At 49.4% G+C, this 20,673-nt stretch overlaps 6 protein-coding genes and 1 non-coding gene across 7 annotated transcripts; 3 read left to right on the top strand and 4 right to left on the bottom strand.

Moving 5' to 3' along the window:
• Nucleotides 1–712: 712 nt before the first annotated feature.
• BDZ99DRAFT_434349 (cysteine proteinase) lies at nt 713–3,794 on the bottom strand. Its single transcript, XM_033717439.1, has 4 exons — nt 3,374–3,794; nt 3,097–3,328; nt 2,737–3,050; nt 713–2,686 (listed from the first exon to the last, which is right to left on the bottom strand). The coding sequence occupies exons 1-4, from the start codon at nt 3,538–3,540 to the stop codon at nt 970–972; spliced, it is 2,430 nt and encodes an 809-aa protein (XP_033581589.1). The 5' UTR covers nt 3,541–3,794; the 3' UTR covers nt 713–969.
• A 957-nt stretch (nt 3,795–4,751) lies between these two features.
• Nucleotides 4,752–6,522, top strand: BDZ99DRAFT_506074 (mitochondrial carrier). Its single transcript, XM_033724152.1, has 4 exons — nt 4,752–5,044; nt 5,140–5,690; nt 5,738–5,975; nt 6,035–6,522. Exons 1-4 carry the CDS (start codon nt 4,941–4,943, stop codon nt 6,156–6,158), a joined length of 1,017 nt encoding a protein of 338 aa, XP_033581588.1. The 5' UTR covers nt 4,752–4,940; the 3' UTR covers nt 6,159–6,522.
• Nucleotides 6,523–6,814: 292 nt separating this feature from the next.
• On the top strand, nt 6,815–9,281 carry BDZ99DRAFT_407905 (uncharacterized protein). Its single transcript, XM_033716495.1, has 8 exons — nt 6,815–7,226; nt 7,315–7,391; nt 7,466–7,505; nt 7,556–7,625; nt 7,674–7,733; nt 7,784–8,135; nt 8,192–8,457; nt 8,510–9,281. The coding sequence occupies exons 1-8, from the start codon at nt 7,057–7,059 to the stop codon at nt 8,858–8,860; spliced, it is 1,386 nt and encodes a 461-aa protein (XP_033581587.1). The 5' UTR covers nt 6,815–7,056; the 3' UTR covers nt 8,861–9,281.
• Nucleotides 9,282–9,681: 400 nt separating this feature from the next.
• On the bottom strand, nt 9,682–9,818 carry BDZ99DRAFT_t17. Its single transcript has one exon. It is a non-coding gene; the product is annotated as a tRNA-Ser (tRNA).
• Nucleotides 9,819–9,847: 29 nt separating this feature from the next.
• Nucleotides 9,848–11,768, bottom strand: BDZ99DRAFT_181049 (uncharacterized protein). The gene is made up of 5 exons (XM_033713052.1): nt 11,661–11,768; nt 11,464–11,608; nt 11,042–11,403; nt 10,848–10,991; nt 9,848–10,796 (listed from the first exon to the last, which is right to left on the bottom strand). Exons 1-5 carry the CDS (start codon nt 11,718–11,720, stop codon nt 10,023–10,025), a joined length of 1,485 nt encoding a protein of 494 aa, XP_033581586.1. The 5' UTR covers nt 11,721–11,768; the 3' UTR covers nt 9,848–10,022.
• Nucleotides 11,769–11,902: 134 nt separating this feature from the next.
• Nucleotides 11,903–13,319, top strand: BDZ99DRAFT_506072 (GroES-like protein; the record flags this gene model as incomplete). The annotated part of the gene is made up of 5 exons (XM_033724151.1): nt 11,903–12,085; nt 12,153–12,261; nt 12,319–12,771; nt 12,886–13,044; nt 13,081–13,319. The coding sequence occupies exons 1-5, from the start codon at nt 12,029–12,031 to the stop codon at nt 13,317–13,319; spliced, it is 1,017 nt and encodes a 338-aa protein (XP_033581585.1). The 5' UTR covers nt 11,903–12,028.
• Nucleotides 13,320–16,657: 3,338 nt separating this feature from the next.
• On the bottom strand, nt 16,658–20,385 carry BDZ99DRAFT_506070 (uncharacterized protein). The gene is made up of 12 exons (XM_033724150.1): nt 20,231–20,385; nt 20,128–20,173; nt 20,049–20,079; nt 19,960–19,999; nt 19,817–19,913; nt 19,435–19,767; nt 19,260–19,386; nt 19,127–19,165; nt 18,991–19,075; nt 18,894–18,939; nt 17,022–18,847; nt 16,658–16,955 (listed from the first exon to the last, which is right to left on the bottom strand). Exons 1-12 carry the CDS (start codon nt 20,267–20,269, stop codon nt 16,800–16,802), a joined length of 2,865 nt encoding a protein of 954 aa, XP_033581584.1. The 5' UTR covers nt 20,270–20,385; the 3' UTR covers nt 16,658–16,799.
• Between the last annotated feature and the right edge of the window lie 288 nt (nt 20,386–20,673).

The raw sequence follows: 20,673 nt of genomic DNA, 5'->3' as shown, positions 1-20,673 counted from the left end.
CTGCCGTACAGTAGCAATACGGGGCGGCATGCCACGCTGGTCCATCGACAGAATCCTCTGTACAAGAACCTCTTCTTGTACAGGTGTAAGACGGCGATTTTTGGAGATAGCACCGCGTTGTGGAGGAATACCACGGGCGCGACGCGTAACCGTCTTTCTTGGCACATCGTATAGTTTCTCAACGCCTCGGAAGGATGTAATTTGGCCGGTCTTGTAGGCTTGAACGCCTAGAATAACTCTGCCTTCTTGAAAGATGGCTTCTTGTTGTTGTGGTGCTGCCATTGGGGTGGTTGTTGGACGACGCGTCGCGTGTTGAGTTGGGTGGGCCACTAGCTTGTGCGGGCCACTAACTTGTGGATTACGTTATCCCTTTTTCTTTTAGTTACTAATTTTTAAGAATATAAGTTAGAAATTACTATTATACTTACCTATACCTATACCAGTGCTATCTTAGAAATATACTATTTAGAAGTTGCTTTACTAGAACCCCTAGGTTTTAACCTAGCTAATTTAGGGGTTTTATATTAAGTAGATAATTCTAGTCTTCTTTAGTATACTTATATAAAAAAGGCTATTATTAATAATACTTTATTTTATAGAGGCGTTATTAGTTTAGTTTATTTATAGCACTGCACTATTATCGCCGCTGGCTAATAGCCCGTTTATAAGAAAAATAGAAGCTTATACCAACTATATTATAGGGTCGTATTTGGCTTTCTTTTTTTAATGCAGGACTTAGCAGCGCAATGTCTCTCTTTATTTTTCTTGTTCCAATGCTGCGCATTTAGGATATCTGCCGATCACAACGGCGGACCTGTCGAGTTTCGTTCTGTATAAGATAATCGTAGGCACTTGGCACTCGTGTTCAAGGTATATTATAGCGAGCTCATACACCATTTCTTCGAAGTTCTTTGCTCTTGTTTGTATTTTGAAGGTGTATTTAAGACGCAAGGAAGCGTACTAGTACTCTCAATCATCCCAAATCCTCCACAGCCCAGCCGAAAACGCTTGAGGTGCATCCGCGAGTAACTCTACAGTGAACCCTTCTTCGATAGCACTGCCAGGACTGGTGAGCCTTTCTAAAACCAACCAGATATCTCCGTCGTACAGCATCTCCGGTCGCAAGTCTACACGCTGTATTCTGATCGTCCCAGCATCACTAAACTCGCCGTTGTCACTGCTTGCAAGCAGTACCTTCTGTGGCCCTCTACCGGTTTCGATCAATACCCGCAGCGGGTTTCGATTCTTCACGTCTTTCCCCAGCGCCAACGTCGTATTGGGCGTTCGAGCATAGATAAACTTGACGATAACTGTGATGGCTGCGATTCTGCGAGGTACAAGAGGAGCTGCTACCTTGTTGACCAAGCTATTGAAGCAAGCATCGGTCAACCTCGTTGGCACCATCCCAGCACCGTCCCGAGGTATAGGTTGGATGACACATTTAGACCCGCTGTATACGGTCAATGAGAACTCCTCGGTTTGGTCGGCTTCGAACATTGAGCAGATGATCGTGTACGTTCCTGGAGGAACGTCATGTACTTCGGCCAGAGCACAACCGTTGCAATGCTCTCCAGAATCTGCGAGAATGTTTCGGCTTTGAATGCTGTGAATCCGCTTTCCGTGCCCATGGACTAACTTCACATGAACAGGATGACGCCCGTCACGCGTCTGGATCAGAATGGCTAAGGGAGTGTGATGTCCGATCGTCAGACTGTACTGTGGGTTGTCAAAGTACTTCGTGGAGTGTGTGTTTCCTCCGGCCGTTTCACTTGTCCACCTGCCGGATATCCTTTTCTCGAGTGGGTACTTCTTCCGGGCCTGCTCGAGTGTCATGGTAGAGCTCGAAAACGCCGAAAGCGTAAAGGTATAGAGCGACGGCAGTAAATCTTCCTGGTCTATCACTAAGGTGTAGGTAGAGTTTGGCTGGCATTGCCAGCGGAGTAGGCTTTGCGGTGTGTTGACGTATTGACCTCTTTCGAAGTAATTGTCCTTGACAAACACGCGCAGGCCTTGTCGATCGTAAATATAGATGTTCATGTAGCCCTTCAAAGGGTCGTCATCGGTGGCCTTGTCCCGACCAGAGCGGACCGTTCCATCGTTGAACGCGTCCGACTGATTATGCGCATCTACAGGTGTGTCTCGGAAATGGCGACTCAGAACTAGCCAGACTACCCCACCAACATCAGAAGTAAAGGAAAATTGAGGATGGTCTGCGACACTGCCAGAGGCAGTGGAGCGTTCCAGCAGGTCCCATGAGAAATGGATATCCTGTCGGTGGCTGAAGAGACCTGTATTCCAGTTCAAGTACAAGCTCTCAAAATGCTGTACCACACTATCCAAGCCAATCCAGAACGTTGAGGGATAGGGATTGTGCTTTGCGTTTGATTTTGTTGCTTCCTTTGACCTTGGATAAGTCCTATTTAGTGACGAATCTTCCATTAAAAAGTCTAGTGACGGGCGACGGCCTCTCCAGCCTTTCCCATCAAGCCAAGGATTCTTAACCAGCAAGGCTTTCTCTTCGTCAGTCTCCTTCATGTCGAGAATAACGTAGCTGTGCTGGCCTTCTAAGCCTAGTTCTCGTTCTGCTCGATGTGTCATTTTGCCAGTGCCCAATGTAACGAGCACGTCGCCATAAAGGAAGGCGGCGTAAAGACGTGTCCATAGCTGGCTTGGGACGAGATCGCCTCTAGAGTATTTCTTAGCAATATCATATGAACGTTGATTGTATTTACTCACTCTTGCAGATAGATCTGCTCGGGGATCCATCCAGTCAATGCCCACAGGTCACTACAAGAATTGCTTCCAGGAAAATCATAGCCCCCCCTTACTTTGAGGTAAGCCTTTTCAAGGAGTGCGGGCCACAAGAGTCCACAGTTCTTCCGGTCCACCACATGTAAGGTTCGGTTTGTTTTTGACAGTGGAAGTCGGTCGTCAATAATCACTTTTCTCCAGCAGCCGTTAAAATTCAGGCGAACGACGTATTTCCCGTTTGGAGAGATTGTAGGCCTTTTACTCGGCTGGTCGTGAGGCCATATTGTTTGGTAGAATACCTGTGTTGTATGAGACTAAGACAGCAAACGTGGGGAAACTACTGACCGAATCATGGCCCCGTTCTGTCCTTGCTATGCCCGCGCATAAGCTGGCGACTACCGAGCAGTCCGTGGCAGCATCTTGAACAAGATCTACGGAACGACTAGCCCGCATAGTTGGAACCAGATCTTTTCGATCGCCAGGAAACCAGGACGGAGGCGGAAGTGCATCCTTGGCGCGTGCCCAGGATTGGAAATGCTCCATCTGATGTGAAGAAAATTTCAATTCCACGACGTCCCTACACAGGTTAGACACTGAGGACAAAAGAGAGTTAGAGACCTACAGGAAGGGTTCAGCCTGATACTCGAGGTGAAACTCGGACGGAACGGGTGGCTCTTTCCAAGGAGGGAAAACAAAGCCGTTGATTCTCGAGGCCTTTAGCAAGATGATCTGTTCTTTTTTGGACAACGTTCGGCTTGATATCGGTTCTTTGAGCGATTTGACATCCATGGTAGGTGAGGAGCCATGACTAGGGAGTTTTGTTTCTACTAGAGATGCGGAATATTGGCCGTAGGACGGTACTTCGACTTGATTCCTGACAGGAACCTCATTCTCTCGATTCAGTAGTGCGTAAGTAAGAGCGTTCGCCTTTAGCGGAACTGAGTCAAAGTCCTCTAGAAATGATGGCGCATGCTCCAGTGATGGGTCAGACGGCGAAAATAGTGATTCTTCTAGTTTCGACGCAGGCGAGGAGGCACTTCTACTAGTCCTGATGAACGCATCAGGAGTAGACTGACCCACAATCGGAGTGGGAGAAGAACTCTCTCCAATAGTAAGTTTGTTGGCAAAGTCGTGCGGTAGCGTTTCATCGGCAGCGAGATTTGGGAGATCATCGAAAGCATTGCTTGACGGTGGAGAAGCTAAGTCATCGGTAGAGATGCTAGTGGACGCTAAGAGAGGCCAACAGTTTGCTGCTTTGATCCGCTCAGCCTGGCCCAGATATGTTTCGAATTTAGCTTTCAGGTCAGCCTTTTCGCCCTTTTCTACAGAAAGCTCAAAAGCTCTGAACGAGAACTCTGCGGCCAGGCGTGCGTGATTGAGCGCCTCGTCTCTGGTTCTAGCGGTAGCAAGATAGCGTTCTTGATTCTGTCACCGTTAGATCAATCAGACGGGAACGGGACATAGGATAGTAATCACCTTAACCTCCCCGATGAGCGTCTCTAACCGCTCCCGTGCACGGGCGGTCATGCTTTCCCAACTCTCCCATCAGCTAGGCCCCGTCTTAGGCCAGCCGAGGAAATGTGCGTATTGGAAGTGGTGTTATTACCATAAACAGGCCATTGGGTGTTGTGGTTGCGGCTCACGTCCCGGCCTCCCCGTATGTGCCTGTGCCTAGAATGCCTAGCGCATGACGCTTTACCTATGCCCTCTTTCATGTGAAATTCAACACGCGCAAAGTTGGGATTGCCATACTTAGGTCGACCCTTCAATTACTGAAGAGGCATGGTAAGGACTGACTATATGCACCTGTCAAAGCAGTTGGATACCGTAGTACTAACCAGGCGGCGGGCATCAATGTAAGTGGTACCGCTTTCTCAAGCTACTTTCCAATCTCAAAAAAGCTGCAGTTGCTCTCGAACACGTGATAGAAACGACACCTCCGTTAGAGCATTGCCTCGGTTGTAGGCCGGGATGGGGATGTGCTTAACCACCACCCACTCCAACCATGTCTCTCGTTGCCGCTTCCCTTTTAGGATTTCCCATCTTCCTTTCCCCAAACACGGTGTTCCCTCGTCTGCTCAGTTCTCTAGCACTTGGTATGAATACCTGACCACAAGCTATATCATTGTCCCCCGCTTCCGTCACCTCCAACCTCCCTCCTCCGTACAGCTTTCTCACCGGCCGCAACAATGGCTGGGCAGTCCAAGGTTGCACCACTACCGCCTTGGGGCAGTGCTATAGCCGGTGCGTCTGGTGCTGTGTTGGCGAATGCCATTGTCTATCCGCTGGACATGTAAGTACTCCGAGCCAGCAGAATGACAGAATCCAACGACCCTCGGAAGTCGAGGACACAGCGAGCTTATAATACCATACTAACACTTCTGACAGAGTCAAGACGCGGCTCCAAGTACAAGTCAAACGTAAGCCCTCGGCAGAACCCACCAACCCGGCCGATGGAGAACATTACACCTCGACTCTGGACGCCATAAACAAGATCGTGCGGGATGATGGTGTTCCGGGCCTTTATGCCGGCTTAACGGGCTCTCTGATTGGAGTCGCATCAACGAACTTTGCATACTTTTACTGGTACACGGTAGTCCGAACGCTCTACATCTCCTCGCAGAAGGTCCAGGGTAAACCAAGCACCGCTATCGAGCTCTCGTTGGGCGCCGTCGCAGGCGCCGTCGCTCAACTTTTCACAATTCCGGTGGCTGTGGTGACAACCCGACAACAGACAGTATCTAAGTTGGAGAGGAAAGGACTCATAGCGACAGGTCGAGAGGTCGTGAATAGCGAGGATGGATGGACGGGCCTCTGGCGGGGGTTGAAGGCAAGCCTGGTCTTAGTTGTGAATCCGGCCATCACATACGGAGCTTATCAGCGATTACGGGATGTATTGTACCCCGGGAAGACGACTTTGAGGCCCTGGGAGGCATTCAGTAAGTCACTTTCAGCATCATTCAACGCAAGCTAATGCTCTCCGAAGTTCTAGGGTCCATGTCGAAAGCACTGGCAACAATTGCAACCCAGCCGCTCATAGTGGCCAAGGTTGGCCTTCAGTCGAAGCCACCACCAGCGCGCAACGGCAAACCATTCAAGAGTTTCATAGAGGTCATGTCCTTCATCATTGAGCACGAAGGCCTTCTTGGACTCTTTAAGGGTATCGGGCCGCAGATCTTGAAAGGACTACTGGTCCAAGGATTCCTAATGATGACCAAGGAGAGGTATGTCACACTCTTACTGGCCCAATATACACCTCACAGGATATTGACGATATAACCAGGGTTGAGCTGCTCTTCATTCTCCTATTCCGATACCTGCGCAAAATCCGCACCGAGAAGCTTCAGAAATTGGCAGACCTGGCCGCCGATAGGGCCAGAACGACGGCCCCTATCCTTGTAAAATAGATATGGGATTTATGTACAACCATTCACCCTTTTCCAATTTGGGCTCCGGGCGTTTTTTATTTTGACCGTGCATACTGGCACATTAGAGTCTTGCGCGGCTCTGGGGATATTTTGTGCTACTGTTGATGATCAAGTAGACGGGATACATAGCAACCTATCAATTCATGTATCAAACTTAGCCTTGGAGATCCAGCATCTGTTTAGGTCAGTCTTGGGGCCATGAGTGCTGATGTCACGCGGGGCATGGAAAAGGTGGCGCATTATTTCTACAGCAAGTGTCTCGTGTGTACACTGTCTACCACTGCTTGGGCTGCTTCAATGTATTTTCCGGGATCTAAAGAAGATAAATGCTCTCCGTCTTGGGATATGTGGAAATTTGTTGAAGCCAGCGCGGATATGTGCCTCAGCAAGGTTAGCGGTTCGGCATAATGATAATGACCTTGGAATGCATGCGAGGGGCACGTCGATAGTGAGCAGGCGGACGCAAGGAGGTGTTCCCATGCTGCATGCCCATGTGCACATGCAATGGCTAGTCGTCAGCGTGCTTCGTGGAAGATTGATTGGCCCTAGTGTTCCGACGCCGCGCAATGCTCGAGGTCAACAATGATAGATACGCGCCCGCTCGGAACCTGTGATGCAGCCTGCGCAGCGACGGAGAGGCGTCTCAGGCGTGGAGGGCGTGTGCCAAGTGCGATACCTAAGCTCTGTATTGTTGATGTCATCTACCTAGGTACGAGACTCCCAGGCTGTATTCCTCGCCCAACTCTACCACTCCACCACTCCACCACCCGCCTCTACGCCGCTAGAACATCACGCCGGACTCCCGCACCGAAACTTTAGGGCGTCGCCCCTCCTCCATCTGTACTCCTTCGCCCTCCAGACAACCGCCGTGCCCTTCATGGCGGAACCGGCCCTGGCTGCTCCAAAGGTGGCGGTCAAGCCGTCCCCAGCTCCATCCGCCGCCACTTCGACAGAGGCCTCGACGGCCGCGACCCCAGCCACTGCTCCAGTTGAGAAGGCACCGGATGACACGTCGAAATTGCGGACTTTCTTGGGTATACTCCGGAAGTAGGTGGCACAGTACGAGTCTCGCGTAGACGGCTGCTGTATGCGTTCACCGTCCGAGACACTGCTAATGCCTGTGCCTTCCCAATAGATTCATGGGGGTTGCAGACATTGCTGCTGTTCGCTTTTCTCTGCCTGCTCAACTGCTAGAGCCCACCCCGAATCTCGGTGAGCCCCATCCTTTGACATGCTATCGGAACTCCTGATACGCCCCAGAGGAGCCGATCTGATTTGGGTACTAGAGTACTGGAATTATCTGGACCGACCCGAGACATTCATCAGGTCTTACACCTTCCCTCATACTTGCAAGGACAAAACGCTGACATAGTCAGTATTGGCGACTCGGAAGAGGCCCTCGGCCGTATGCTTGGAACGCTACGTTTTTGGTTTACAAAGGACTTGGTACGAATGATTGCGTACAGGTGGTATTTGCACTGACCCGGGTGGTAGAAATACGTGAAAGGGAAACCATGTAAACCCTACAATTCGACTCTCGGAGAGTTCTTCCGGGTGCGTACGGGTGATGCCCTCAAGATCTTCAAAACTAACAAATTCCGTAGTGTAATTGGGAAGTCGAAGACACTGCGCCGCCTATCAAACACGCACCGGACGGCAAATCCACTAGCAGCGCTGCTAGCACAGCATCGACGAAGTCTACAAAGAATGTCAGGATCTCATACCTCACGGAGCAAACATCACATCATCCGCCGGTTTCAGCATTCTTTGTCGACTGTCCGGAAAAGGGAATCATTGCACGCGGTTTCGACCAGTTGAGCGCAAAGTTCACCGGAACCAGCATTCGTGTCACTCCGGGAGCACACAATTTGGGCATCTTCATAGAATTGCAAAATTGGGGTGGTGAGCAATATCAGCTAACTCATCCGGCTGCTCATTTAGGGGGCCTACTTAGAGGTGTGTCTGAGCTATACCCCTCACTGTATGAACCAAATACTGACAGCATGTACCAGGCTCTCTTAGCGTAAGCGTTGCCGATACCTGTTACGTGACTTGTGCGAAAACCCGAATAAAAGTCATCCTGGAATATCTCGAAGAGGGCTGGCTAGGACGGACACAGAACAAGGTTCAAGGCGTCATCTTTACGTACGATCCCGAGAATGATACCAAGGCAAAGATAAAAGATGTGCCGGACAAAGACGTTCTGGGAAGAATCGAAGGCAATTGGCAGGACAAGGTTTACTACACCCTCGGGAGCCAGGCTTTCGCGAAGAATACAGTGCGTAATATCTCCATTGGCATGGGAAAAGTTCCTAACATTGTTTTCGCAGGAGAAACTTCTTCTCATAGATTTGAACCCCCTTTTCCCTGTTGCGAAATTGGTCCCACCGATTGAGGATCAGCTCAGCAATGAGTCCCGAAAGTTTTGGGCCGGCGTCACGGATGCGATTCTCAACAAACAATTCGGCCTCGCGACGCAGCTGAAGCAAGAGCTCGAGGAGCGTCAAAGGGAAAAGGCAGCAGACCGGAAAGCGAGAAACTCGGAGTGGCAACCGCGGTTTTTCACAGGCGCAACAACGCCGATTGGAAAGCCAGATCTGACGAAGGATGGAGAAGATGTGCTGAAAGGTCTGCACACCAACAACTTCAACTTGGAACCTAACAAGGAGTTGGGCGCATGATCTGAGCCGCGAGGCATCCTAACGAAGGGCAGACAATAGAGGATTTATTGGTCAAAACACGGGAGTAAACAACAGCCACGCATGGTATAGAGCCCCAGAGCATACTTTTTGCAAATCATGGGTGGAGTCATATGTTGGGTCTTATAGTCCGGTTTTGGATATTCGTTTTTTTTGTCCCGCAGAGGCTTTAGTCGAGTCATGTATTGGGTAGATTGTATATATCTTTATGGTTATCCAAGAGCCGTCTGGAATCTGAAGCCTTTACCTATGATCCAAGCAACTCGCAGGGTTTCTCGCCCAGCTCCAAGCTCATTCAATTAGGTCAGGTCAAAAGTTACATATCCCAAACGAGCACTGTACGATTGAGGTGTCTGTATTTGGCTTTCAATGAAGCTTCGGAGAGCCCATGACAACAGAGTCTATTGAATGTATCCATTGTTTCTACGGCTGCCCTTCTATATAGAGCTCTAGACACTCTACAAGCGGTTCTCTGACATACTGAAATCATATCCACAGCCCCCATTCACTACTCTGGAAGTCCAACATATTCCTCCATAACCAACAATTCGCAGCAGAGGAGGTAGAACATTGAAACTCACGCTAACTTCCTACGTCTTCTTCGTCTTCGGTATTACTTGATGTCCTAAAGCTGGGAACTGCTCTGCTGTCGCCCTGACCATTTATTTGACCTTCAAGCTGAACTGGGAGCTAAGCAGATTTCACTGAACCAGTGATGAAGACGAAATATGATGAACACACACCGAGGAGGCAAAAAATAATATAGTTAGACTTTTAGAGCCATGAAATGCAAAAAAATGTATTGACTGAGCCGGGAATCGAACCCGGGGCTAGCCGATTGTGCTTTTTGGCAACGGCTTGTATACGTTAGCAATTTGATGACCAGATAGTTAGTTGAGTAGACAATGCTTACCTAATTTTACCACTAAACCACTCAGTCTTATTGGTTGATTTAAAGGCGGTAGAAATAAATAGCAATATATAACTTGTTATGCCGGCGGGGCTAATTGATCAAAAAGCTACAACGAGGCCGATAACGGCGGGGGGACATTAGACCCAACATCCCTGTCAGATATTGCATATTTTTCAGAGCAGGCGGGCCGAGATGTTAGATAGCATGCTAACGAGACAATTCCTCCCTCATTCACCACACCTCATCATCTTCAATACAATCGGCCGGGTCACGATCCCAGACACTGATGTGTTGGTTCTTTCTGAGCGTGCTCGCAAACACAGATGCCAATCGTATACCTAGCATATTTCCAATAACGTCGTACTGCTTTACAATCCAGCCAGTTCGAAACTTGCTCGGATAGTATGTCGTTGCAGCTGCGTATAGAGGCCAGAGGAGGGCAAAGCCCGAAGCTGCTTTAGGAGCGGTTGGCAAGGAATCAACACATTCTGGGTCTCCGCCAAAGTAATAAGGCACGCTTTCACAGATTTCGTCTGCAAGCACTGCTTCGTTTTGGATATATCCGGAAAGTATCTGTTGCGACGCGACAGTGGAGTTTGACGATGAGTACCAGTGAATTATTTTGTCGGAGACAAATATCCGGGCAGTACGATATATATTCCAGCATGTAGCACTCCAGATGAATTTGTAGTTGTGATAATACGGGAATGGGAAGTTGGAACTACTATGAGACACCGTAGTATATGCATAGTCTGAAGAAACTGTCGCTGCCCATGTAATGAGGTCGTTGTCAATGGATACTGCCTCTGCAGTAGTTGCATGTGAATGACCTTTGACTTTGATTTTATGACGGAGAGCGGCAAGCTGAGCCATGATTTGGAACAAGCGAGGTTCCACAAACCCAAGCCCGTTTGCTTCTTCAAAGTGTCCAGAACGTAATGAGCTTGCATTCCATTCGGTGATGATGTCTGGTATGGCCTCCTGCCTTTGCATACAGTCGATCAACTGCACATGATTAGTGACCTCTCAAATTTTGTAGAAATGGGAAAGTTATACCACTTGATTTCGGAGATGCAGATACAGTCGACGCCCAAGGTCATGTTCAAGCTGTTGCCGTCCACGCATACGAGCTATCGTAAGCGCTCCACTCACGTGTTTAGCCCACGTATGAATTGAATTTGGAGACGAACAAGTGATGTTCTGTTTATCATGTTCAGACACTGTCTCCAAGAGAAGGGAAATCGACCTACTTCAAAAAGCCCGAGCAAGAGGACCGCCATCAAGGTCGAATCGGAGGTTGCTGTCTGCTGGTTTTGAAGGGAGGCGTTGACAGTGCGAAGTGCTGTACTATGTTTGGCTCTTGCGGCATGCATGAGCGTAGGTGATCTTTTCAGGTTCGCGAGACCTGCTAGACCCGTCGCAGTTACAATATCTTGAAATACTGCCGATGAACCTTGAGAATACAGCGTAGGAAGAAAATCGTAGAGCCCATTCGCGAACGCGGGCTCTTTCAATACATAATGGAAGAAGAAAAAAGATGCCGCATCGTCCTCTATTAGACGGGAGGGAGTAATAATAGCTAAAGTACTAGGACTAGTTTCTGGAGTAGATGCTGAAGGTTCTTGGATCGCAATTTGCTCTTCTGGGGAAGTAGCACGCTCTGTATGCTTACGCGATAGTGTAGAACTACTGCCTCGGGCCTTCCGTACGACCTTGCGGGTTTCATCTCGAAATATCAGAGACTGCTCGTTGCGATAGCCAAAGCATTCGCGGGAAGCTTTCAAGCATTGAGAACAAGCTGGAATAGCTCCGTCACACTACAGTCTGGTTAGCAAAGCTGAAGTAAATTCCTAGGAAAGACGGGTTCACCTTTGTCTTCCGAGAACGACAAGGTTGACATCCCTTGCTCGGCCTCCCACAGTACACCATGTCTACCAGGCGCTTGTGAATTAGTGCGGCTGTTGTTCTGTGAAAGCATGAGGAGAGTATGTTGATGACCAACAGCATCGAGATGAAGCCTAGAGTACACAACGTGCTAGTCTGTTTGTGTCTTAGCGTAAACCTCATCTCCTTTGTGTCTATCTCAGTGCCTCTCCTCACGCCGCCCTCTATATAATCCGGACCTGCATCACGCGCTCATAATCAAGAGCGCCATCGTGCCAAGTATAGGCCGGAATGGAGATCCATCACGGTAAAACCCATACGTAAACGCTGTCGGAAGCTGCATTCCCGATCCGATGAATGTTGATAAGGACGACCCGTCTATGAAAAGGCATATTTCCGTTGTCCAAAGTGTAAGTTTGATGCTACATTGCATACATACTCATGATGGCCAAGATCAAGCAATGGATGACGAAGCAGGATGGACTCGACAATCTGACGATGGCAGAAGGGGAGATGCCAGTTCCACCTGAAGATGAAGTCTTGGTTGAAGTACTGACTGTCTCATTGAACTATCGAGACACGGAAGGTTTGGACGCTCATCAATATCGTCACCAGAAATGACAGCGTCGCTAAAAATTGGCAGTCGTTATGAGCCTCTATACTCATCACCAATCAGCGAACTCGCCGACTGCCCTCGTCCCCTGCTCCGACATGTGCGGCGTTGTTCTGGCAGTCGGTCCATCATCTTCACCGAGCCCTCTCAAGGTGGGCGATCGTGTTGTTTCAACCTTTGCTCCAAAACATCTTACGGGCCAGGTCAATGCGGAGATGTTAGGTTTCGGACTAGGTGGCCCAAACCCAGGCGTTTTGACCACTCATCGCGTTTTCCCAACTTACGGCCTTTTGAAGGTGCCTGAGTATCTGACGGATGAGGAAGTCTGTACTCTGCCAATCGCTAGTATGACTGCTTGGATGTCTATCAACGGTATGAGGCCAATGGGTCAGACAGGTGGTAAAGGGGAGGTAGTCCTATTGCAGGGCACAGGTGGTGTGAGTATAGCGGGTTTACAGATAGCCAATGCTGCTGGTGCAATAGGTAAGATATGAAATTCTCTTTTCCATCCAGAAGCTATGTAAGACTACCAAATTGATATAAATTAACTCGTCCAGCAATAATCACGTCCTCTTCTGACGCCAAAACTCGCCAAAGCCAAAGCCCTAGGTGCCACACACACGATAAACTACACCACAACCCCCAAATGGGAGCAAGAAGTCCTCAAACTCACCTTCGACTACGGCGCCGACATCATCTTCAAGCTCGGTGGCGCACGAACTCTCCGAAAAAGCTTCGATTGCGTCGCTTTCGGCGGTCTCATTGATTGAATCGGGTACCTTTCTGGCAAAGAAGACGATCCCGGAGATCGATTGAATACAAACGTGCTTGCGTTGCGGCGGAACGTCACGTTGGGGGGGATTCTGAATGGACCCAAAGATCGATTCGAGGAGATGTTGGGGTTCTATGAGGAACATGGTATTCGTCCTGCCGTTGATAAAGTCTTCCCGTTTGAGGAGAGTAAGATAGCGTTGAAAAATCTCTTTGGTGGAGGGCATTTTGGGAAGGTTATCGTGAGAGTGAAGGAATAGACCAATCGCCAACGCAGAAAATACGTAGCGACCAGCATAAGTACTATCAATGAATGTGCAAAAAGATTGAGACCATTCTGGAGCACAACCTGATTGCCTGGAGCTTTCCCGTATGCTCCGCTTGCAATCTGAGCGTGACTAAAGGATACATCACAGACTTTGAATCGAATAGATGAGCATACTAAAGGGGTATCACAATATCTAGAAGCCTGATATCGAAAAGAAGGAGAAATAACGCAACAGCTACACCAAGTCGCCGAGGCCTTTAATGAAAAGGCTCAGTATCTTCAATCATGCACTGTAGGTAACCTCCTTAGGTGATTCCAAACTTTTCCCGCAGAAATTCTCGAACCTGTTCGTCTCCGCCTTTCATTCCTCGGCCTAGTCCTTCCACTTTCAGTCCGTCAAGACTTCTGGCTCTAGAGAGAGCGACATACCTGAGAGAGTAAAATGGTTAGTACGTGGAAGGAGAAAGAGATCCGGGGATTGCAACATACATTTGGCCCTCTTCAAAACTCTTACTCAAGTCAACTATCACGCGATTCAGCGTCATTCCCTAGAATTCGGGTCAGAGAAGGTTTTTAAGGAGTGTCATCGAACGAACTTGAGACTTATGAATGGAGAGAGCCCATGCAGCTGTGAGCGGAATTTGCGTTCGGCAAAGTAAAGAATGCGGCTGTTCGTCGCCGAGCTCGTTCACCGTGCAATCAGCATAAATTGTCCGTCTTACTCCGTTGTTGAATTGCACGATAGGCCACTCTTTGTTCCCACTTTTGGTAATGAAGTCTTTGATTTGACCCTCTCTGAAGGCGGCATGATCGCCTGAAAGTGTTGGTACTGGAGGCGTGGGCACCCCTTCCTTCGATACTGGCGGGATTTTGCTTGCATTTTCGATGGTCTTCGGCATTTGCTGGGGGTCGTACTTCTCAAACCCTTGTATTATGCCTTGGCTACCGTTGACAAGTCCAGCACCAATGTCAAGGTTCACAAGAAGAACGACATTCATTCCTTGCTTCAGACGTAGCGTGCCGTCGAAGCGATGATCATGCAATGCTTGCAACGTGCCATCATCATTTTGCTTCGTCTTGAACTCTAGATTGCGATGTGCTGTGTTCCACTTGAAGGTGTCGATAGACGTGAATAAGCGCGCGCGACTAGGGAGTCGGTTGAATGCTTCTAGATTGGTTCGCCTTACTTCTTCGCGGGTTGCGAAAAGTCTTACGGCACCCCTAGTCTCAGAATGATGATTGAGGAGGAGATCCTGGTCAGCTTGGGTTAAGACCTTGCCCATCCTACACTTCTGCAGTATGTTGATGAAAACGGCATCGCTCTGTCGATGTATGTTTGTGAGGTTCACGTGGACGAAGTTCGATTCTTTCCAGGCCTGGCTTTTGAATGCAAATTGGTCCTTCAAGAAGTATACTTTACCGCAATCAGGGCACGTGAATTCGGTCCGAGCCAAGTTTGCTCGCAGCTCTTTGCCGCATTTGATGCAATGTCCAAATGGTTTCACTGGAGGCAGCTGACAAAAGTCCCCCGTGACAACAATTTGAACACCTCCGAATGCCGACTCATTGTTTCTGCCTTCCTTCATGACCTCATTGAGTCGTTCAAAATGGAGATTCTCAACCATGGAAATCTCATCAATGACCAAAACATCGGTCGCTCTCAGTCTCTTTTGGACAAATTTTCCATGTGCGGCCTGTTTCAGAGTTTTCAAAGGTCTTCCATGGTGGTTAGGGGTCCATCCAGCGTAGGTCCAAGTAGTTGAGCCGTTGATATCCAATGCGGCACGACCCGTCGGTGCTACGATGTCCACTTGCAGTCCTCTTTCTCGGAGACGTTTAACAAATGCTTTGAGGACTGTGGACTTTCCACATCCTGCAGAACCGGTGTAAAAAACGTTCCTTCCACTGACGATTAGATCTACGAGATCTGCTTGTTCTTTACAGAGCTCAGGCTCCGTGATCGGTACAATGTCCTTAGATTGGACGCTCTGGCTTGGGTCTGATCGCTGCTCTGTATCAAATACATTGCTTGCGGAACCGAATGGGTTAGCATGCGAGGCAACATGGAATGACTTGTCCGGCTCAGAGAATATGGCGTCTGAGTCATGATCGGTTGATGTAGTACTTCTCCCCTTCCGGGTTTTGGCACGATCTGCAGTCTTTCGTAATAGATCCGGGGACGGCTCCTCGTCGGAGCTTACTAGATTGACTACGCTTGGAGAACTATCCGAAGGTTCAGCCTGGAAATTTGTGTAGTTTGTAGATGTTGCTTCCGGGGTAGGAGGATCTGAGCTTAGTTCCAGGATGACTGGTGGATGCTCATGTTGACCCTCCTTCCTTTTGCGTTGGGCCTCATTTGCCTTTTCTTGTTCTCTAGTTGGATAACGAGGGTCGCTATAGTCTCCGTCCACCACTGATGCTTCGATGGGAATCCCATGCGTGTGTGATCTATAAGTAGTTCCGAGGTGCGGTGTATGTGTAATGACGTTGACGGGATGTTCATGGGCCTTTAGAGCACTTGGACTCAGCACGCCATCGGGATTGGCCCCATATGCGGTTTCGGGAAGCACAAAATCGGACGCCGCAGAGACTGTATTGTTGGGCATGCTCCATCGTTCGCCTCTCATATCCTCCGAGGCTCTCTTGTAAGCTCCATTCGTTGATCGACTTAAGTCCACCGGTTGCACGACAGACTGGTTCTTCGCCTTCTTCCTTTCCGGCGCTTCGCTCGCGTTGTCATTATCGAGTAAGCCTGCTGCTTTCTCCCTCTCGTGAGCAGCGAGAGCCCGTTTGAACATGGCGGCGCCGGATTGACGACTACACGTCAAGTGTGTTGCAAGAGGACGCGGTGGGAGGTATTGCCGAACGGCGGAACTCGACACATGGAAGTGAGTTGAACTCAGGTGAGAAGATGTGTGAGTAGTTGGGATATAGTACTGGGGTTGCTAAAGGAATCTGGACGTGCGGAGGTGTCAGTGAGGTGGAAAGCAAGCAGGACTAGGCTTACGGACACTGAAGCAGATACGACTATTCTCACTAGGTAGAATAACTAGTATTGTCCGACGTAATAAGTAAGAGAGTATCTTAGGACAAGATGTGCCGGGTGGAGATAAAGCTGGGAGTTACACGAGAGAGGAACGCGACAACCACGTCATCACGTGATATAATAATTGACGGGATCATTTTAGGCATGTGCGTTTTATGTAGGTACAGGAGGATTTTGCATTTGAGATAACATCAATGCAGGGCCAGGCATGTGTGAGGGCAGGACATTTGACACATGATCTACAGCTTCGTTTCCCCTTGCCGGCACTATTCAAGTGTCAACTCCGATGTCATTATTTCTATGTAACGCGGCAGACCCGGAATGCTGGTCAATTTGGAACTGATGCATATTTATACATGGAGCATTACATCAAGGCGCACAGCGCCCCTTCTCCATTACTTCCTCCATGCTCCTCCAAAACCTCTCCTACGCGTAGTATCTTGGCTCCTCAAACACATGATACCGATGGTCCCTGACACCCTGTCCTCTGAAAAGCGCCGGCCATCTTTGGCCAATAGGCACTTGGTCCTCAGAGATTTGGTCATCAGTTCCTTCGGGGGCGCCAACGAGGAATTTGCCGGCCTACTTTGTGTCAGCTAATGGCCTTTCGCAAGAGAAATCAGCGCTGAAAATAACAGTGCCACTTACCTGAATCTCAGTATCAGTAATCGTGCTCCTGCTGACCCTTGCGTACCCGATACGCCTTATGCCCTTGTACAAGATGTATTCGCACCAGCGGTCCCAGTCGGAAGAGTCGATGTCGCGCATCCCACTCTTCTCACCAACGTAGGTGTTGTAATTCCCTTCTTTGGGTTTAGTTACCAGATAACTGAGCAGAATACTCGGCCTAGGGCTCTCGCGCATAAGCTTGGCTAGGTACTCAGATTGCAATCTGCGGTCTTCCGGGTCCTCTTCTTGCCCGGAGTGGAATACGAAGACATCGATCAAACTGCCATAACAATCTAGTGTTGCATGGATAGCGGGTGCAAGCTCGCCGACCGGGGAAGGCAAAAGATGATGTGTGCTGTTCACGATAGGGAATTTGGACAGCAGTGCCGCTCCCCATGTGTGCTTGTTAGGGCCTGGTCCGTAATCCACATACATTCCGAGATCTTCCGCTAGGAATTGTGTAACATCGCGGTTGCCCATGAGAATGCGTTGAGTGTCGCTTTCCAGAAGGCCGAAAACATCCAGTTCAAGCTCCTTTATTACATCGCGCATGCGGTGCTCGGAGCTCCACATGTCATTATCGACGGAGAAATGAATGGTCCAAATGCCAGCTGTGATGACTTTATCTTCAGCATGATAAGGTGTGTAGTCATAGCTGGGGAATCGCAAGTACGCTACTGACGTTGCTAGAAGCTCGAGTCCAAGGAGGATATATAGATAGTATGATCGCTGTTTCCGTGCTGCAGGACTGATACTGCCAAGCTTGGCACGGTACTTTGCACTGGATGGAGAGACTTTCTGAGAGCTGGCTCCGAAGACGCCACACCCGATCAAAAGCATCATGACGGTCATAACAATATCGGTGCGTTCGCGCAACAGTGGACCACCAGGTACGAAGGCATACGCAACAGTCCACACATGGGCAAGAAGGGCGAGGTTATAGACCAGAAAGGCGAGTCCAAATGTTGATCCAGGCGGGAATCTTGCAGCGGACGAGATCAAGACAGGAGACAGCGCCATGATATAGACGGTGAGGACTAGAGCACCGTAGTATCCGGTCCAGTGGCTATAGATTGTCAAGACTGCAGCACCGATGGAACCTGCACCAAAGAATGTCCAGCTTCGAGTGAAGGTAGGATAGAACAGACCAATGACGAGACCCAATCCCATGGCTAGGAGAGTGTAGGCGCCATGTGGAACAGCGAGAGGACCACGCACGGGATACCCTTCCCATACCCATGATATCATAGTGCTTGAGTCCGAGAGCAGAGTGTGCAGGGCGAAAAACAAGCCAGCTAGGCCAAGAGCAGCGAGAGTCCGAGACCCTTTGGATGAGCCAGGTGCAGGCATGTCGGCCCCTGAGCTTGCAGTGCCACGGGTGGATCGTAGGACGGCAAGTACAGCAAGAGCAAGCCCAACTTTGTTCCAGCCTCCGTTAGGGCCGTGCATAATGGGCCAAATGGGATTGTTTGTCCAGAAGGCGAATTTAGCGATACTGGAAGCCAGCAAGCCAAGAATGAAAGCTGAAATGCGGGCCTCGAGGCGCTGGGGCTGAGACCGCTCGCCATAGAATGTGGCCGACCACGACAAGGCTGACATCCCAACACCGAATGCAGTGGTAAAGAGGCGGCTCTCAGGAGTCTTTGTGAGAAAGGAAAGGAGGCCAACAAGGGAAAGGAGATGGCAAAGGCGGACTCGTCGTACGGTAAGAAAGCGTAGAGGCTTGATTCCGAGCAAGAATGGCGAGATAGTGACCAAGATCGCGATCTCGTAACCACAGAGACCCATGTACCACAGTGGGAAGTCTGCTTCGTTAGCACATAAGTCTGAACGTCGAAGGAGCTCACTTACACCAGATCAAAAGGGCGAGAGAAGTGAGCATCGACCAGAAGACAAACTGGACAAGTATCAGTAAATGATTAGCTTAGCTCAAAGTACGATGACTGACCCCGTTGTAGACGTCTGCAGCAGCATCGATGGCCGCTGACCACGAGAATGCCCCAGAGAAGACGTTGCCAACTTCCTTGTCTTTCCTATAGGCTTGTAAGAGACGGATGAGTGCCAAGGATGCTTATCTTACGTACTGTTTCTCTAAAACAGATTCGGCTACGGTTTGGGTATTACTGAATACGCATTGGGATCAGAATGGTTTCTCGGTGATCATTTCATTTTGAAGCTGACAGGGTGACTATCTACTTGGGTAGCCATGTAACGTACCCGCGACTTAGTCCTCGTACGTCTTTGATCACAATCTCAAGGCTGGCAAAATCTAGTACAGTAACCGTATCAAAGCCGACATCAAGAAGAACCGTTAACCACTCAAACAAGGCGTATGTCGTGTAGGCTAGAGTCAAATTAGTCTGCGGACAAAACGAGGGAATTGAACGCTTACCTCCCGCCACTCGGTGGACCTTATGTTGGAGAAAGAAATAGGTTAGAGGCACCAGCGTAGCAAAGAAACCTCCGGCAAATATCTTGCGGTACTTCACTGCTGTGGGATTCCGCGGGCTCAGTGCCAGGCACCCTAAAGTCCAGGGAACCGTCGCGACCAGGTAAGATATCATGAAGATATCATGCCAGTGGTGATCATCCGTGGATGTCACGTATGTCCACCCGCCACATGTCAAAGTCCTGAATATGCCCACGCCAGCAACGAATTTGGGTAAGGTCGAATTGGACTTCCGCGTTAAGATGTACCACAGGCCGACCAATGCGAAGCGCGGTCCTAAGACAAACTCAGTATCCAGCCTTGGTGATATCCCATCCAAGCGTACCAGATGTTATGGCAATGAAGACCATGAAGACGGATCGCTCGGGGTATCTGTCTCCAATCGTTGCCGAGACGGAGGGGAACCATTCATCTGGATAGCCCTGGCACAGGTTAGCAGGAGTTTGCCCAATGATACGTCCAACTAACATAGAATTCGTTCTGTACAATCTTTTTGTAGTGGAGGCCTCTGTGCAGCGTGAGCTTGGATGGTAGGGAGTGATCAGGAAGCGCATTACATTCCCACAATTAGAGCCCCGAGGAAGGCAGCTGCAACGGTTAGCACGCGTCGACGTGTTGAGATTCAAGCAGACTCACCATATGCTGCGCCAGTATGAGCCCATGATATCCATTTTCCAGAGATCTGTTGGTAAAATAAGCACCAGTCTTCGGACGCGGAGGGGAGGGTTGGATCTGGTACCGTTGCGACGACATCTCCGTCTTTAAATTTCGGCGCCATCAGGATCGAAGAAACAATTTACCTAACAGCTCCCCATATGAACAAGAAAGAGAAAGGAGTGTCGAGAAGGGGGAATGGAAGATGTGGACAGCGAGGGAGGTCGGTGCGGACACTCCTGAAGCAGCGTTCAGGGACGCGACGAGACTCAAATGCCTGCAGCTGACTTTGGAAAGTGGCACCTGCTGCATTTGGTGCCAGTGGCCGTTCCGCGCGACCCCGCGAGTGCTATCACAATATTGAGATACATGCGAATAGTTTCTAATATCTGCAACAAGACTCTCTTTTTGGCTTCTGTCCTCCGTATAGTATATAGTCCGCCAATTGCGAAATAGATGTGCTGTAGGAAATGCCACTTCTTTCGGAAAAGGGATAGCCCGGAATCCCGACGACATCTTCACGTGCTC

This window comes from Mytilinidion resinicola (assembly GCF_010093595.1).
Source record: "Mytilinidion resinicola strain CBS 304.34 unplaced genomic scaffold BDZ99scaffold_3, whole genome shotgun sequence".
Classification (NCBI taxonomy): domain Eukaryota; kingdom Fungi; phylum Ascomycota; class Dothideomycetes; order Mytilinidiales; family Mytilinidiaceae; genus Mytilinidion; species Mytilinidion resinicola.
The sequence above is the reverse complement of the archived record's forward strand: the minus strand, read 5'-3'. Positions and strand labels throughout refer to the sequence as shown.